We start from the raw sequence: 20,182 nt of genomic DNA, 5'->3' as shown, positions 1-20,182 counted from the left end.
ACATGCGTGAGGCACATGATACACACACTCTCCCACCCACATGTATGATGTTAGCATGGTGTGTGTGCGTGTGTGCGTGTGTGCTGGAGAGTATAGCCCGGCATCTCTGAATGGTCACTGAGCCATGAACAACCATATGGAGGCGTTCTTCTTAGTTAAACTCGCTGGATTGTTGCACGACAGTAGCCCGGAAACAACTTACGCATTTTATTAAACACAGATGCAGGATGTTTTTGAACTCTCGTTTGTTGTTAAGGCAACATGCCACCGCAACATCACCGCTGCACTCTCAATTACAGGGCACGAGCCTTGACACAAAAAGCCCACAGACAGCGAATGAACTCAATGGCGCACACAAAACATCTCCCCCGAGCTAAAATGAAAACTATTGTTCAGCATTCCTCACTGCTAAATATGATCCATCCTTGTGTCTCGGCACTAAATGGGAGCAGATAAACACTTAGAAGTACTTAAAAGGGTCATTCTAACATGCATGCGTGGTGATAAAAGCGCAGTAATGCTCTCTAGTTCTCCAGGGTATTGGGCCATGGTGGCGAATGCAGGGAGGAAATGAAAAGAGATTTTTACAATGTCATTTCTGTGAAAATCCACAGACCATAAACTATGCTATATAAACACACAAACACACCTTGGTATCTATGTGGCATCTTAATGCAGCTAAAATATCGGTGTCTTTGTGTGTGTGTGTGTGTGTGTGTGTATGCGTGCGTGCGTGTGTGTGTGTGTATGCTTGCATGTGTGCATTAAAGTGCACCTAATGCGAGGCCATCCAGAAATAAATCTAAACAAGACTCGTCTGCCTCATCTGATGGGAAAACCACAGCTCAAGGGCCACACAACACACACACACACACACTATGAAAAGGCAAGGATGAGGGAAAGGTTTGCCTGTCAGTGGGTAATAGTGGGGGTCGATCAGCAAGAATTGTTGCACAAATAAAAATAAAGGGTTTAGCAAGTGAGAGCGCCGGGGCAAGAAGAGGGAATACTTAAGATAAAGGATTGGGTTAATATTGACTCTAACCTCGGTGTCAGGGAGTGACACCAGTTTGTAAACTCTGCCATACTGAGAAATACAGAGAGTTTTCTGTTGCTGATTGGCTAAATCAGCTTTGTTTCAACTAATTTGGCGATGGCTTGATTGTGAACGACATTCATTTATATGAACAACTTACGCACTATAGCTTTTTATCTTGTTTGAATCAACCTGGGCTAAATAAGATTCAACTGTTTAGTAGATATGGAAACAAGTTGCATAATCGCATGATCTTCAAGGCTATAAGTAGCGTCATCCTTCTCATCAACATTGTCATTTTTCCCTCTAGTTAGTGCATCTTCTGGGCTCAGCAGTTAGCAAGAGCAGCGTGGGGTCATTTATCCATGACTCACGGACATCGTGCTTCAAAGAGGTCATGGACAGTCAGCCTCCTATAGTCACTGAGGGAAGACTTACTGTATAATCAGCAGGGGAATTGGATGAAAATTGCTGCCGACTGGCGCAGGAGCTCAGAAAAATCCCAAGAAGCGCTCAAGAAATGTTTCAGTTGTTGATTCTGCTGCCAAGAAAAAACTGGGACTTAGAGCAGAAGATATAAAATCCATGCGCGATCACCGAAGGATTACCTCATGTGCCGACATAGTTGTTGTAATTAGTCAGAATTCCTCATGGGGCAAAAGAGGTTACGCACTATAGCTTTAAAAGTAGCACCTCAAATTAAACATCCCACTGGACTGGTATGCCAAATGCTGTGTAGTCATAATTCTTACGTTCACTTCCCATCCTGGCCTACAGTAGCCTTCATTCTGCTCCCAGAGGAGATAAAACAAAAAGCTTGGAGACAAGTACACACTATATAAGAAAAGAGAGTGCACCAAAGCATCAGTGAGTGACTGGAGTCACTGGGGAGTGCATGAAAAGCACAAGAGTGAATGAAAAGGCCACAGTGTGTGTCTTCCGCGCAGAGCCAAAAGGACTGCTGGGCGGTGAGTAGGGGATGTTAGATGTGTGTTCGGATTCACCGCGTGGGGTCGAGACACTGACTTGAAATGTGCATGGACGGTCACACCAACAGGACTTGTGCGCACTTGTTCTAAAAAAAAAAAAAGCGCATACAAACACTGACATACGGTGATAGCCTCAGAGCACAGCGAGGGCAACTGAAGACACTTCACACGAATCGGCAGCATCAACTCTGAAGCACACACACACACACACACACACACACACTCTTGTACACACAGTGGCTTCACTCAAGGACACACAGATGGCAGGTGCTACACAAACACAAGCCAGTGAAGCATGCCTTATTATCAGCCAAACAAGCCAGCAAGCTACTAGATACAGTAGCTACTAGATTACAATAGTAACCGATTTTGCAGCTTTGAATATGTCCTTTAACGTAGTGAAGGGCAGCTAGTCAGATGGTTGCTGGACTGATTAAAGACTTATCTGTGTATGTTTGTCAGCATGAGAATTTCGCCATATTAAATTACCTATGCAACCAGCTTTAAATGTACCATATCATAATGGAAATGATCAGCACAAAACAATATAAATCCCACATTTCTCAGTGCTGTTATCAGCACAGAGAAATATTACAATTGATAGAGAACTGTGCCAATGAAAAACAAAGTATGACAACCAGAACCTAATAAATGTGTTCACTGCACACTGTGTTTTATGATCAATACATTGCTCAGTGTGTTAAGAAGAGGAGTAACTAAAGGAGATTAACAAAACAGGAAAATCTAGGTCCATGGTAAACATTATGTTTGACAGTCTTACAAAGCCAGACCAAACTAAAGCAAGTAGTATGATGCTAGCCTTCAAACAGCAACATTTGTATAAGGTAGAGTAAAAAGAGGCCTTGTAAAAATGTAATATATGCAGATATCTGATAGATTTTCTAACTGATTCTGATCTAATTTAATTTTTTCTTACGAGAAACTTATTTAGACGAACCAGATGTGAATGACTTCCATCAGATGTGCACAAATATTCTCTTTTACTCTCTCCATTTTCACAAACCATGATTCAAATTCAGACATTACACTTGTCTTACATCAGGCAGAATCGACGTAAACGCAGTAAAGTTCTGGCTGAATGGCTGTACGGCAGTGGACAGCGAGTCGACCAACACAAGTCACCAAAGCAAGCTATAATAAGACTTAAGAGCATGGAGCTTTTCTACAAACTTGCTTCAATGCAGCACAAAACACAGTCAACTGTGGTCTATACTGAGAGAGATGTCTGGGCATCGCTGTTGACTTTTTACATGATCCTATAATAGTGCAAGTCCATCACTTACGAATACAATCTGTAAAACCATTACCAATACAGTTTGGTAACCTTGACAAAAAGGGTATTTAACAGTTCCCAAGTACAGGCACACATACAAAACTGGGATATCAGTTATATACAGTAAGTAAGCTCTGCCACAAGTCTGCTCAAGCCCAGCACAGTAAAACGAGCAGAGGAGGCCATTAAAAATGTGGAGACTACAATAGACCTGCACTAACAATGACAAGATGGGGGGGGGGGTGACCCCAACCAAGAAATGTGACAAGTACGGAATCTGGCATGTGGGCCCAAGCTTCAGAATAAAAATAAAATGTTTTCATGTGATACGCATTCCGCTTTTCCATGGGCCACAAGATATGGATGTCTGAGTGAGCGTCCGTGTCTGCATTGGAACCGAATCTCATTCTTTCCGATACAGAGACAGCCTTGCGCACCGTCTGAAAACTATAAAAAATGAGGGCTTGGATTCTGTGGCTTGTTAGCATGCCAGCGGTCCTCCTGACATCTGCTCTAACTTAAGAGGGATCAATAATGGACGTGTCACGCACACAGACGTGCACACATTGAAATGTTGTTGAGTAATGGTGGCAGCTCAGTATAGAAAGATATTTTAGAAATCTTACAAAAGGTGAACACAAATGAACACCACTCTTTCATTGACAAAAAATGACATGAAAGTGCATAAACACTCTATCATTTGTGTTACAATGTCTAATGGCTTTTCTGTAGGAAATGGGCTTCCTTCCTTTCCTACGTGCCTTGCCTCGTCATCTCGCGTGGCGCTTGCTGTCAGGAAATGCAGGCCTCTTGAAAAAAAAAAAAAAAAGAAGTGATTCGTTCCCCAAATTTGCTTTCATGTTCATCCGGAGTTGACATAAGACGAGAGCGAAATTGCTAATGTAAACAAGGGCGGATGGGCTGGTTGCAACTGCTTCCAAAACAGCCATCGCTCTGTTCTGTTCCGCACTGGGCTGCACTGTGCGTTTGAATGTATGGCCTGTGTGTGTGTGTGTGTGTGTGTGTGTGTGTGTGTGTGTGTGTGTGTGTGTGTGTGTATGTGTGTATGTGTGCGAGTGTGTGTTTGTATGCGTGTGCGCGTGGTCAGACATTCCTGTGGGGCTAAGGGGTTCAGCTGTCGTCGGGGGCTATTTTCCTGTGTGCCTGCATGCCATTGCTGGATCAAGGAGGATTACTCCAGGGGTCGGAGAACATTTGAGTTCTGACAGATTGAGAAAGAAAAGAGAGACAACAACAACAACAACAACTATGGCGGAGTGCTGCTGTGTTTGTCGAGGCAAAGCCATGTAGGAGATGACACGGCCAAGAGCTACGCTGAGCGAGAGACACAGAGGGAGAGAGAGAGAATGAGATAGAGAGAGTAGCCACTCAAGCCTGCCATCATAAAAATAATTAACAAATACTCAACTGTCACACAAGAGAGTCCCTGGTGCCTGCTTTGAATTTCTCCTTTGCTGGAGGAGCTAGTTCACACACACACTCGACACGCTGCAATAGTCTTGTCCTTCAGTGCGAAGCCATCAGTGTGAACAAAGGGACTGCTCTCCAATTTGTTTCAGACCGGCAGATTGTACTGGGAGGAGAGGGGATAGGAAGCTATTGCTGCTAGTGTAAGTCAGATGCAGCATCAGGACGGAGGCCCGACACTGGGAGTGAGTGTCAAATTGACGGCTGGGCTCAGCTCATTTGCTCGTATCCACACAGACAAAATCAATAGAGTGGAGTAAGAAGTTGAGGGGGGGGGAAACCAAAATGTCCCAGTTTCCCTGATTTAGGTCAACGGCACTCGTGTGCACCCACATTGGCTGTCTGTAATTAAATAAAACTAGTTTAAAAAGTCTGTAGGATCTCTGAACTTGAGGAGGGGGGGGGAGGAATGAGAGGAGGGGGAGGGAGGGAAGAGGCTAGAGTGATTAATTTCTTCTTTGTTTTTCTCCTCCCACAGTTGAGAGTGAACACAATTAGACAAAGTAGAAAGGTAGCCTCATTTATGTGCACTTTCAACGCGTGGTGCTCCCTCGGGGAGAGGGGGGAGAGTATAAAGATTCTAATGAGCTACGGAGAGAGTTCCTGAAACACAAGACGGGCAGATGAAGACACACTGGGATGGTGTTCCGCCAGCCTGGGCAGCTCAACTCTGAGGAGGAACTCCGTGTGGACCGTCAATTGACAGCCCATCAACCATCAAGTTCTGTGTTGTCTGATTCTCCCCGATTCCACCTGTCTTTTCCCATTTCCTTTCTCTCTCCCTTCATGTTCTCCTTTACTTCCTTTTGTGTGGTACTGTGTAAAGCCTGGCAGATCAGTAGAGTCATATACAATATAGGGGACACATCGTTGTCCGCAAGGCCAGCATCTGCTTTAAAAAGGTTGACTCGAGAACTTGGAAACTGAAATCATTTGAGCTTCGGACTGATTGAATGGACAAAAAAAAAATACAATTGGCCACATCACCTTGACTTTCAGTAAACTTTAGAAAAACCCTAATATTTAATGCAGTTAACTATATACAGTAATACACCACACTAAGCTCTTCACACATGTAAAGTGAAAACCTCAAAACATCATTCGGCATTAAAAGTACTTGGTTCTCACATTCTTAATTGGATATCTTTATTTAGGTGTCAGAATATCAGAGACTGGCCTTATACATACAGTATAAACACATGCACCTAGTGTACTGCATGTATTCTCACGGCCACAGCTGTAGCCGGTGTGTTTTACTATAGGATGTGGTGGGGATAGAAAGGTTACTGGTGCATTAGGACAGCCTGTGCAAAGAGGATTATGGCTGTGGTCCAAGATGAGGGTCCCGGGGGGAGCTTACGGGTGACGCATCACTACTGATGATGCCTGGAAACATTCACTTACAAATCAATGGCCTGGTTCCAAGCACCCACTCGATAACTAGCATTATAACACTAACCTTTGAACTGAATGCAAGCTATAGGGAAATGCAGCCGCAGAATGCAAAGAAGTGTCTAACTGGGGGCATCCTTGCACCTGTAAATATTGTAAATGCACAAAGCTGGATTTGCACTGAATTTTGAATGAGCTATGAATCATTAATATGGTCCAGCTTACTGTCCACTGATCAAAAGGGAACAGCTGCATTTTTTTTCCATCCGAACGTCTTCCTTTTTCTGCTCCGGGAGACAACAGCAGCATCAGCAGCTCTGCTGAAACATATGTCATAAAGGTGTGCAGTGCAGCATGCTCCATTTGTGCATCAGTATTTTTAGCATCCCCATACTCATTATGTCAGCACGGCACAGCAGCAGACCCGCGCTGGCCGGAGTTAACCGAGAGGGAGACAGGATATACATCTGTATATATGGTATATTTTCATTGTATATTGTGAACCTTATACAATAATTTTTTTTTTGCCAACTCATGTTTATTTAGGTCTCTTCACTTTCTCTTATACTTTCTTATTTTTACATTGTTGAAGGGAGCCTGGGAGTCATTGCCAACGACTGCTGCTCTAATCATTGTGCATGTGACAAATAAATTATCTTGAATCTCTGGAATCTTGGAAGATGACACACGGTACTGCTTTAAAATCCTGCAATGGCTGCTGCACGAGAGCCACTCACATGTATCCCTGGCTGTGAAGAATGCGTTTGGCTCTTTTCGCTACCCCAATTAAGTTTGTTTTTGAGGGAGGGGGAAACTAATACGCCTAGTTTCACTGCTGTAGCCGCTTACCAGCGAGCTCTTGAGGCGCTGAGGAGAAGAGGATGGGATTCAAGACAAGAGACATAAATCACTGATGTTACGCCTTCCCCCTCTCAGTAGTCTTTCAAGATAAACAACTGAAACAACATGAAAGCAGTCTTTCTTCAAGAAGCTCAAAGTGCCCAAAGGCTGGAAGATGATAGTGGGCTGTGTGATGGCCATCAAGGTCAAAATGAAACCCATGACAGGTCATTTAGGCTGTAGATAAATAGGCAGGGGATACATGATCCTAAGAGAAATTTCCATTATTGATCCACTAACAGCCGAGATTACTCAATGGGAAAATGATTCTAGTTGGGCTATTAGTGATGCTATTTTTCAAAATTCAGATGGCCTTGGGGATGAAACAGAATCCCCCACAACTGCAATATCTCTTCACCGACAAAACCGTCCGCAGTCAACATATATGAAACATATACAGTAAATGTGGGCATTTTCTCACTGACATCCAAGTTTCTGTGCTATTTCCATGCCAAGCGTCTGTATATTTTATCTGAGGCCTGCTCCCCGCACAAATTACTTGTTTGCAAGAATAGCCAAGAGGCCTCACCAAGAATGAGAACCATCCAATGGGAGGGGGTTAGCTGCGATAGGATCACGCTTTGTGCTGCTATGTTGTTGTGTGTGCATAGCCAGCATACATGCAAACAATATCTCTTCTCCCCCCAGTCACCTCCTCCTATTCTGTGCTGAACATTCTGCCCCCGAGGTGTCCATCCGCCATCATCAGCCAGATCAAGTGCATTTACCCAGTACACAAAGGTTTCCACAGTGGGGGGGTTTCCTTCCGCATTTCCCCTTCTCACCCCCACACAAAGGAGATCCATTTCAGCCGCTTTTAGCCGGGCCACTTCTCCGCTTTTAGTTCTTCAGACTCCCTTCCCCGAGGGGGCGACTGACTGGTGGGAAGAGGAAAATAAAAGACGCCAGGTGGATGCTCGGAGAGAGGTCAGGCTTGTGGCAAACAGGGGCCACTTCAAGCTAATCCCCACTGTGGTTGAAATGTGGTCTTTTTTTGGGGAACAGCTGGCGGGAGGACAGAGAAACCGATATGAGAGCCTGGAGCAATACTGGAGTGTGGTTTAGTGTTGTGTTGCTTCATGTTATCTGAAAGTTGGTTTCTTGTGCAGGAACGTCTGGACACAGCCAGAATAGCTGTTTTCACTTTAAATTGTTATGCTAAGCTAGGCTCACAATCAGCTGGATGCAGCTATATATTTAGCATACAGACATGAGAGTGGTATCAATCTACTCTCCTGCAACTCTGTTCAAGATGTAGCGAAAAAGGGTTATTTGAGACAATGTTGAGCTACTCGTGTAGCAATACGAAAACACGCAAAATGTCTACTCCATCTCTTTGCAGTTATTTCTGAAGTGGCAGCAGGAGCCGAAAATACCAGAGCTACTGAATCAACAGAAAGTCTTCGCAACTTTCAGAAAAAGAAGCACTAACAAAGCAAACCGTAAAATGCACTGCGATGCTAATCTTTGGTGTTGCTAGAAGAAGGCTGAAAAGGCCTCATTCAATCAACGAGTCAGGAAGCAGGGAAAACACTTGGTCTTCTCCCTTCAGACCAACAAAAAACTAAATGATTTCAGCAGGCTCAGATGTTGTGGGGATTATTAATTCAAGACAAACGTTTTAACTTAGAAGTTTGTTTCTGTCTCTGCATGGTTTGAAGGCTTTCCTCTTAACTGGATAAACCTTCCAAATAGCAACATTCCCAGAAGAACGCTTTGTGTTGAAAAGAGGAGATGTGAAGAAGTGAAATGGGTCGCAGTTGGAAGTTTAGTCAACCTTATGAATTAAACAGGCTCTCTCTCTCTCTCTCTCTCTGAGGCAACGGCACTCTACAACACCCACACAATTAATTTTCAAAATACATAAGAATCGTTCAGCCGGGGAGAAGCTGATGGTTTACCAAGTAATCATATTTCGGAGCTTTGTCGCCAAGACTGGAGTAAGTCTCATCTCAAAGTTGTAACTCCCCTGTTCTTTTGCCCCCATGAATCTCAATGAAGGGAAAGGCCACACGCAGAATACTCTACATCCTACGCTATATAGAATAAAGCTATTTCAATCAGCTGAGCAGTCTTGCGTGCCAAAAATCAATTGCAATCTGCCTCTACACTTCAGACTCATATTGAATGAGAAAAAAAAGAAAAAGAAGAAAGACAGCTGTGACGAAAGCGAGCGGCAATGAAAAGCCCTTTCGAAAGTCAACCTGACATTAAACTGGGTTTTGTTTTCTACGCGCGGGGCAAGAGAGAGGAAGTGAGGGGAGGCTGACAGAGGGAAAATAGGTGAGGAGGCCGGGCGGTAAGCCAGCGCCTCGCATGCAGCAGGTTGACATGCAGAGAGAGAGCCAGGCCGATCAAGAGCAGGAAACAGATCGCTGACACAAACACAAGCACAAAGATCAAAGGTAGAGAGAGCAGCCCGTATACACACTGATTCAACTGCAGTATGACACACACACACACACACACACACACACACACACACACACACACACACACACACACACACACACACACACACACACAGCAGGTAATAAGCAGCTAACGGCAGCCAAGGTCAGAGAGCCTCCTGCCCCCAGAAGTCAGCCAAGCAGCAGCAGCTGATCCTCCCAATGTGAGGGATCTAAACCAATCAATGCAACCGCCACAGCTCATGAGCCCACAGTCAATATTATACTGCTAAATATATGGCATACCAGAGGTGTATGTGTGCAGGCATCTCTATTTGCAGTGGACATTTTTAAGTGGTCAATTAATACTTTTTCATTAATAATAACCACGACTAAACCCCTTCTTCAAATGATGTGTTCAAAGAATGTGAGATGGACCAAAAAAAATAGGGAGATAAATGGATAGCTCAACAAGATAAGCCAACTAAATTTACACCACAGCATTTTATAGACTGTGATTTATCAACAGCAGAGCATAAATGACGAGGCTGCAGTGCCATTCTTATGTCCTTTTATGTCTACTTTGTTAAGAAAACACTGATAAAACAGGTACAGAGGCCATAAAGAGAACAAACACAATGAGACAGAGAACTAAACTCAGGGAAACGTGAACATGATGCCATCTGTTTGCCTGCTATATACACTTCAAAAGCAATGGTCTTATTACAGACCTGAAAGGATAATATGCTATTGATTGCTATACATATAGCAATAAAAGACTGAGGCTTAGAGTGCATCTCTTCCAGGCAGAAAGCCTGCTTCCTCCCGCTAATGATGTGGAATGTGATTCAGTTATAGCATATCCCTGTTTTGGTGTAGCTTACTATAGAAAAACGTCATCTCTTGATATTTTCAAAATAGTGACATCGATGACGATAGCTTCGGAGTCTTCAAAATCTCCTTTTAGAATGATATATACGCTTCCATTAAAAAGGAAACGTGTTCAATGGGATTTGACGGGGAGTGTCGTATGTAGCACAACAAAAAAGATGCACAACATCTGCCGTAGCTACAGCTCCACTCCAAAGCCTTGTGGGGCGTCTGTAGTGCTTTATCATCTTCAGATTTCCAGTCCACTGAGGCTGCTGCAAACGCGCACACACACACACACACACACACACAAACACATACAGAAATACAATATCAAACATGGACCCATGCATACAAACTCACATGAGATACACACACACACACACACACAACAAAAGCACAACCACAAACATGAATGTATTGTGGAGAGTACACAAAATATTGGATACACAACAAGAGGCACACACACACACACACACACACACACACACACACACACACACACACAGTATCTTGGGAAATCTAGGACAGGTGAGTATAGATCGAGAGGAGGGAAGGTGTGGGGAAAAAATGAAAGAGACAGGTGGAAGGGAGATAAAGGTGGAACAGACTGTAGCACAGATAGAAGGAAGTGGGCTACGGAAAGAAAGGAATTGAAAAAAGGGCAGACAGAAAAGGACCGGGCGAGCGATAGAAGAATGAGGCAGAAAGTGAGATAAGGGTCATCACAGCGTGACCTGCTGTCTCTGGAAACAATTCACTCTGCAGGAATGCGCTGCTGGATAGAAAGAAAAAAAAGGGATGCAAAGAGGGGAAAAAGAAAACAAAAGGATCCAATTTCTACACCAGAAATAATGCATTTCCGTTTAATCAGGGCACTACAAGAAGAAGAAAAAAGGAGAGGAGAGAGGGAAGGGATGAGGCCAGACAGGTGTGTGGACAGTACTGTGTGTGTGTGTTAACGCCCGAGTCAAGGTCAAGCAATGAGCTTTGTGTCTAAGACTTATTCCACCTCTTGCTCTGCCTGTGTGTCTCTCACGCTGACATTATTCCTGACTGTCTGTAGCCCCGCTGATTAACTCCCAGTGTCCTCAGTGACCCGTACTTGGACAGTGATGCTTTTTCAGAGGGACTGTTGGAGAGTTTAGCTGCACTTCTTTTTAGGGACACACTCTTTGTTTGAGGCACCTTGGCTACGCTGCTCAGTTATTCAGGCCACGTCCACAAATTTATTTCTAAGTCCTCTGTTGTGGCATTCCATTCACACTAAGCTGATGATTTATGAAATCTGTTCTCTGGCCTTGAAAATCCTTTATAGGTCGGGCTATCTAGCGCTTAAAAACTATTCAATGTGCAAAATATTGCAAACACTTTTTTCAACATTAATATGGGTCCCTGGTGTAACTGGAGACTCCCAAAGTATGACAAATGCCCCTCCCTCCCATTACAACTTAGTACAACTGATTCGAGAACAGTTATGTCAACTGCATCAAACCAATGTGTATTAGATATTGGTGGTAAGGAAGCAGTATAATGTTTGCTGATAAAAGTGATCATTGTCCCTTGTCTCATCGTTAACCAACAAGGGGTTCATATTTGGGGGGGGAAATGGGCTCTGGGGAAGAACTGCCCCGATGAAGATTTTAGCCTGATGAGGGTGAATCGTCCCGGAGAGAAATACGTTACGCTGCAGAGCAAAAACAAAGAACTGGACCAAAAGCCTCCTCTCGGTTACACATCCCCCACTGTGACTGTGTGAATGACAGTGTTAAAAGGCTAATTCTATATTCAAGAATTAACATGGTAATTGAAGACAAGACGCAGACAACCATTACCTCTTCACATTGGTAAATTATGCATCTATCCTTTAAGCAAGCCTTGACACTTTATTAAACATCAATAATAGATTAATGATAAAAGACTTAACCTGAACCGACCATAACCACCCCTTTATATTAGCGTGTTAACAATGAATAAAGCTCAGCTATTACTAAAGCCAGGGTTTACGGGGGGAAATGGATGCCTTGAGGGTTATTGTGATGGCAATGGGTCACGCACACAAAATCAATGTACACTTCCTTTATGGTCAATACATGTAAGCCTGGGTTACAGCAGCGCTATAACCAATGCTGGACCAGTGCTGGTCAGGGAAATCATATTTTCTGCCGCAAATGAGCGCTGAAAAAAACAACAAGCGTGTCTCGGTGCATGAACAGCTCTCCTTACCCGCCAATCACCGTGATTGTCACAGGCAGATGCCCTTCGTTTATGAAAATGGCATGTCAGTCATTTTTTCCCCCCGGCCCCTACATGAATGACAAAAATACAAGCGCGCGCACACACACACACACACACACACACAATCTACCCTTGCCTCTACTGCAGGAGTGCCACTGATCAGTTAAGCTACTGAATTCCTAATAGGACATAAACCATTAACCTCCCTCACGCAGGGATCGAGAAGTGATACCAGAGGAACACAGCGGGCTTGCTGCAAAAGGCACCAGAGTGTTTCATAACAGTAGAGCTAGACAAAATAAAAATAAAGTAAAAGGATAGTATCAAACACCACCAAGTTTCCTTCAGTGTCGTCAGTGAAGAAAATCTCATCACCAGAAAGTCACGTTCCAATCATTTCAAAATGCATATCTGAATGTGTCGTTGTTTTCTTGTCATTCTTACAGCAATGTATATCAAACACAAAGACAAGCCCTCTCACTTTAAAGACATCAGTGAAGGACTTCAACTACCAATTATTTTCATTTGAGATTAATCTGCCAAGATGTCTTCAAAACAAAGTCTTGTTCTTTTTAACAAATGACGACTTTTGAGTATTTCTATTGTATATGACAAAGAGAAACTGTAGATCCTCACATTTTATGGAGCGTTTTTATTCAAAAAATAACAAACTATTAATGAATTATCAAAATAGTTGATTTTTTTTTTATCGACTTACTCATTAAAGCTGGGCTGGAGGATTTGGGGAGAAAATGGTAGTTGGGATAGAGATTTGAATCCAAATACCTCAACCGCTCCACTTGTTCTCTTTGGTCCCTCCCCTATGGTCCCTCCCTGACATGCTCTACACCAACAAAGTCGTGCCAAAGTGAATGGACAGTCCCAACAGCCAATAAGACCAGAGAATCGGAGCCTCGCTCTGATTGGTCAAAGTGTCAGCTCATGTTAACTTTTGACCAATCAGAAATCATATACCGCAGCTTTAATCAACTAATTGTTTCAGCTCTAAAGGCAGTGTGCAGAGCAGACGAGCAATTCAAACCAATAATTCACATCAAGCCAATGGGAAATAATGGCCCTCATGCATTCTAATAAACTGGAGATCACTCTGCCATATCTGAGTAGAAGCATCATCTTCCTTAAAGCTAGATCGCTAGACTGCCACTGCCCTGGAAATGCCTGTTCCTAAATTATACACGGATGTGGGAAGACAATAACAGCATAATGGCTTGCTTGGGTCGCCAACTCCAATGGGATTCAGAAGTGTATCCCATGATAGTGTGTGCTGACGAAGAAGCTGGAAGGATGTGCATTTAGCAAAGAAGAGATCAAATATTTTCCCTTCCACAAAACAGGGATGACACACAATCACGTCTCTTTCCCGCGTATGGTTTTGCTGAATCCAAACAAACAGGCAATGTTTGTTTGCGCTGTGTGTTTTCTTTCATAATTGCGCTCTCCGTAATAAGTAGAGCATGGTTTGATTGGATAAAACAACAGACCAGCGGTGGCATATTTCCAACTCTGTCCTCACGTCTCGGGCCAGGCTTGTGCAACTATTATTGTCAAGAGTGATTCAGCAATGAATAGAAAAGGCTCACTGAGCCAGTCATATGTCACACGTAGATTTATTTAACCCACACATGATGCACACACTCCATGGGGAGCAGCTTGTTTATAGTAGAGTGGGCTGAGTGGTTCATTTTCTAGCTTTCTATTTGGCTTATTTTCTGCATCTGTTCAAACCACGTGGGAGCATCCTACAGTCTCCTCCCGGGGATGAGTGATCGCACTGGCCTGAGAGTGTGTGTGTGTGTGCAAATGTGCAGAGAGGAGAAGGGGAGCTATCTCTGCAGATGGAGACGAGGAGGAGGCAGGGGGCGAGGAAGCAATTACAAGCTGGTAGGCTTCATCTCGCCACGCCTCCTTCTCCCCCCGCCCTCTCCTATACATCGCCCTAGGGGCTTGCTGCATTAGGGAATCATGGGTATAATGGTGGAATGGGCCTCGGGACCCCCCTCCAAAACAACCTGCTAATCCCCTGTGGAGTGTGTGTGTGTGTTTGTGTGTAACGGAGGAGGTTGAATTTGGGGGTAACAGGGCAAGGCCGACACCCCGCGACAATGAGTCCACCCCTGACACGCGCCAGAACCCTCAAATCCCCATAACCATCCCCCCCATCAACTGCAGCGACGACAACCCCCCTAGGGAGGGAGCCAGCGATGTCAGCCATGGGAAAGCAGGGAAACCCTTAGGATCCAAATTGGCCTCTCCATCGCAGCCAGCAGGCCTCCAGCAGGAACATTCAATAAGGCCGCTGCTCCGTTCTGTCTTCTTCTTCATCTTGTGCTGCTGATACAGTACATGCTTTTTCCATTGCACTCTCAAGAATGAAAACAGGGATGCACGCTAAATCAAGCTTCATTGGCCATCGGTGGAGTATTCCATGTTCCACTTGCACGCATGCCGATGCAAAACAGCTCGTTAAAATGGTTTAATTATGTTTCGAAATTATGATGAGCAATGACATGCTTGATTGGTTGTATCAAAGGGCCTTAATGAGGAGAAAGGCCTCACTCACTCTCTCTGTCTGTCTTTCTGTCTACAGCATTAACTCTTAACATGACACGATGCAGCCTGCAGCACGACGTGGTGTAGCCTGTGACTGAGTCAAAGACGGTTTGTCTTCAGTGACATTTGTGACAGTATTCGTCCATCATGCCCTTGTGGAGACATGGAAAAGACATTCTTATATGTCTGGCATCCAACATTCAGTTATCTCAAGCCTTCACCGTCTGAGTTTATGCCTCCTTTTATCCTCTGTTACCTCCATCATTGAAACGCCACCATAACATATCGTTGTGCTCGAAAAGCCTGACTTAAATATGCTCCTTCTTGGTTCAATCTAACATCCCTGTATCCCATGTCGATTTATAAGACAGATATTAACATCATCTTATCAATCTTCCAAGCTTCTCGCTTCAGGTTAAAATACAGTAATCACTCCACCGGTGGGCTAATGGGCGCCTTAACATCAACTGGCCTTGAGTCCATTCATATTTCATCAATGGCAGCGCCTCCCCCGGTCCGCGCCTCGCGAGGAAGGCGAATCGACATCAAACGCCACAACCTTCCAATTAGAGAGAGTGAGAAGTTCTGATCTCCATCTAAAATTTTAGCCAAAGATCAAATTCCCCCCTCAGGAATCCAAGCCCTTTCAGTAAGCCAGCCTGCCCCGTCAACTGGGGATAAATTGTTCACTTAAAGCACCTGGAGGAGATCACATTTAAAATGGTTAAGACAGGGAGTTTCTTGTACCAATATTTAGATATCACGGTAATTCTACAGCATGGATATTCATGAACGACTTGACGGGACTGAGCGGAGAAGTAAAAGCAGATGTGTGGACAGACAATGTTAATTCTACTGAGGTGTAATTTAGCACAGCACCATTTATTTTGAGGTAATGTTTTTCAACGGGTTGTGAAGAATGGTGGAAAGGAAAACAGCTGTTCCCCACCTGGATGAGACTCCATCTTGGAATCAATGGTCAAATACTGATGTGAGTTTATTTTGAAACGGGGGTAAACATTTGGTTAACCTTTTAGTCCTGCCAATAAAATAAGTGGAGAACAATCTGGAGACCACTTTGCCTTGTCTTGTGTAATAACATTACGCAAACATTTAAGCAAAAATATTGGGATTACTTGAATGCTGAAGTACTTGTGCTGGGCTACTTTGGAAACGTTTGTGTTAAGGTTTTAAGGTGCCCAGTGTGTACTGCATCAGAAGTGTTAGTCGGAACAGCTTCACATCTTTCAGAAATAAGGAATTGGGAGAGAGAGCTGCATTTAGCAAATGTTTGCAAGTTAGCTAAATCAAACATTTACACTCACTTCATTCAGTGTCTATCCAGCTGTGCACTAGGGAGAAAGTAACCAGTGTTTGAACTCCTCTCAAGCTCCCTTTTTCATTCGTACTACCTGTCATTTTATGTGTTTATAACGGAGATACAGTAGAAAGACTCTCCGAAAATATGCACCGTTATCCACATTTTAAAGCGATATTCACGCCTTAATCATCCCTATGACGGCCTGGCTTCTCACCCTTGACTTCAAGTGTGGCAGTTTGGGAAAAAGCTATAGGCACTCAAAAGGAAATATACAGTATATTTCACATTTACAAGTCAAGAGAAGAGATTGTACAGTTCAGAGAAAACCAAAGACAAAAAGTACATCAACCTTTTCCTAACATTAAAGTTGCTAACCTGTGCTGCCAAATCATCATCTCATCATATCTGTGTCTGTGTGTCTGTCTGTCTGTCTGTCTGTCTGTGTCTGTGTCTGTGTGTATCACATAACCTGAATTTCACAACAGGAAAACATCCCAGTTCCTTCCTCAAAAAAAAAGGAATAGGCCACAAAAAAAACACACTGCTGCCAAAGCATGTCTTTAGAAATAAATCACAGCCAATTAAACGAGTCTTATTGCTGTTATTGAGAAAAGACGTGGGATAAAGAGCCTTAATCCAATTAAAGAGGGTCCCCCACCCACCCTTCTCTTGCCGTTTGGGAACAATGGCGAACATCTAGCCTTCAAAATAAATGTCTTCATCGAGCCGAGTGAACTTTGACGAGGGGGGTTTAAAAAAAAGCTAAATGGGCTAAATCCATTTGGCCCCATCAAACTATGCAAGCTACAGGGGCTCTAGAGGACTCTGCCCTGCACAGGATTAAGTATGATACAATATACACAGTAATTGAGTGGTGACTATAGGTCAGGTTTATAGCACTTATACAGACAGGAGAAGGGAAACAAGTCTATACACAAGGGGAAAAATTAAGCAAGAGCGGTCAAGTGACCAGACCGCAGAGTGTGATGAGGATGAGCGAGGCCAAAGGCTAGCTTCAGGTTCAGTGTGCTTTACTGATATCAGGTCATGGTAGCAACTCAAGTTGGTAGGCTAGCCAGTCTTATTATTATGCAACCAGAGAGGATACATGTGCAAGAGAGAAGGAACAGAAATGGGAAAATGTCTAATCTCTTATCAAATTACAGTTATTGTAGTTTAAAGAGGGTTTTACTGGGCACTTTTCTTTACTGGCGCCCTTGCAAAGATCACAAAATTATTATTGGCTCATTTTCAGGGGGGTGGGGGGCAAAGCATCACACGCACAGAGCAGACCAGTGTCACTGGGGAATATAATTATGAGGCATTTAAGCCGCCTCTCAATGAGGCACCCCCCCCCCCCCCTCCCCTTTTATTGTGGGTGAAGACAGGCAAAGAATACATTCCAACCAAACCAACGAAGAAAAAGTCTGTGTGGGATTTTTTTATTTTACCCCCTCACACAGACACACACATTTGGCATCGTTTGCGTTGTTGTCGCTTGTTTGTCTCACTTCAGCGTATGATCCCCGTCAGCCTGGAACAATGCACTGAAGGATGGGCTACACACTCACACACACACACACACACTCCCAGGACCTCTCGAGGTCCACAGCAATCTCAATCCCGCAAAGGCTATAGTAAAAAAGAAAAAAAGAAACGATCTCTCTTCTATGTTCTTACTCACATTTGTGTTTCTTTTTGATAAATTGGCAGAGGTCGAGCGAAATATACAGTGACATAGCCTACAGCGAATGTCTGTGGTAGCCTATATGCAGCTGGTTTTTTCACCCCCATTCAAACAAACATAGTAGCTCTATAAAGCAAAAATACAAAGAACCCCAAGTCCAAAAAAACACAGTAGTATATTCCTGGACAATGCAAGGGGAAATAGTGCAAAGTAAAAGTACAAAAAAAACACATCAAAATTAATGAGGTTGTTCGTTCGGCGAACCATGGGGGGTCAGAGCGACAACCCTATCAAGCCTATGCTTGGCAATGTGGCAGTCAGATGAAAACCAAGCTCTCATCACTGGCAGTCTGTCTGAAATAGAGCTGTGATGCTGCCTCACGTGAAAGGAAGAAAATACATTCACTAAAGGCTGTAACAATACGCATTGCTGGAAAATCATCATTCGCGGAGACAGTTCACCCCAAGAAAGCCCCATCAACACATGCCCTACAGCTCAATGTGAGTGAACGCAGAGGACAGCAGTTTAAGAAAATAGAAAACATAAAGGCAATAAACTTACCGACGCCGTATTTCTCATGTTCCGTAGGTATCCACATGTTTACGCTCGGGACATTTAAGTGAGCGGTCGGAATAGCAGCGAAATACAGGGTTTCGGCGCCGTGCTACGCATTCTATTGGTGTGCTTTCCTCCGGTCTGTAGTAGGAGTCATTGTTTAGGTAACGCAGAGATAGAAAGCGCTGCTGCTGCTGCTGCTGCTGCCACTGCTCGTAGAGGTACGGAGACGGTGCTGCCTTCCAGTGCTGTCGTAAATGTGAAAATTACGAGGTCAACGCAATTGGGAGGACCCAGCGAAAAGCGCGAAAGCTGCAACAATATCTGAATGTTTAAATGTAGCCTATACATTTGGTATTAGCATTTTTGACCTTCATGTCAGCCTTTTCAGCAAAAAAAAAAACATAGCCTACACCAACTATTTTAAGATGTTTTGAAAATATTGACTTTATATCATAAGACTATAGGCTGCGGCGGGGGTTAATAGGCCTACTAGTCCACCTGTCATAATTGTATCATTACACGTATTTGCATTAGCCTATGTAGGTGTTGGCCTGGGCCTAATGGTTTTCCATTTCCACAAACACACATTTAACACTAGCCAAACGTTAACACATGTTACTGAAACGATGTAGCTCACATTTAAAAATGGCAAACACAACATTACCTATAGGCTACATGATGTACAACTCAAATGCAGAGTCACAGGCTAAGCTTAAGCGCTAGTAGCCTACCTCTACCATTAACCAATTTTTTAAGAGATAAATATGAGCTACTAAGCTAAAAGTTAAAAGAGAACAAGCCGCAAAGCTATATATATTTTTTTTTAACCTGGCCACTTATTTTTAACGTTTCTAAGTTAAATAGGGTTTCAACAATTGTTTGCCATAGGCCCCAAAGGAACAATATCCGTCCCTAGTTGTGACCATCACCACAGGTGTCTCAAATCCACCGAGCACACAGTGTTAAGACAGAATCTAAAACAAAGTAGCCTATAAGGTAGCCTATAAGAAATTCACATTAGACCTCTTCATTCTTGCCATTACACTGCAAAGTAGCGGGCTGTATAATTTCTTGTTACACAATAGAGTCACCAATACGCCCCGTTGTTGTTAATTTCACAACCACTTGATTTTGCAAGTTGCTGCTGAGATTTAAAGCGTCGGACGTAAGAAAGAAAATCCCGAGGAGCACTTGAATGCAGCGGCATCGCCAGCACAGCGAGACCATGGACGAGACACGAGAGCAATGCATTATGGGACTTGTAGTTTAATTTTTTTTTGTCAAAGTATTTTCTAATAGGCAAGGGAAACACTTGGCACATTCAACCTTTGATGACAAGACTAAAAAATATGCAAAATAAAATAAAAATACATTATATAAAAAAATAGTAATAGAAAGGAATTCCAAATGCATATATGCATAAATGCATGTTATGTGCTACTTTATT

General features: G+C 43.4%; 1 protein-coding gene across 1 annotated transcript in view; it reads right to left on the bottom strand.

The window, feature by feature from the left end:
- The window catches only part of dock4b (dedicator of cytokinesis 4b), a 114,374-nt gene extending 95,444 nt beyond the window's left edge, over window positions 1–18,930 (bottom strand). Inside the window, exon 1 of the mRNA XM_080051128.1 lies at window positions 18,739–18,930. Within this exon, the coding sequence (XP_079907254.1) occupies window positions 18,739–18,775 (37 nt within the window). The 5' untranslated portion in view covers window positions 18,776–18,930. The remainder of the gene's footprint in view (window positions 1–18,738) is intronic.
- Between the last annotated feature and the right edge of the window lie 1,252 nt (window positions 18,931–20,182).

The sequence above is a fragment of the Ammodytes marinus genome, assembly GCF_949987685.1.
Source record: "Ammodytes marinus genome assembly, chromosome: 22".
Taxonomy (NCBI): Eukaryota; Metazoa; Chordata; class Actinopteri; order Uranoscopiformes; family Ammodytidae; genus Ammodytes; species Ammodytes marinus.
The sequence above is the reverse complement of the archived record's forward strand: the minus strand, read 5'-3'. Positions and strand labels throughout refer to the sequence as shown.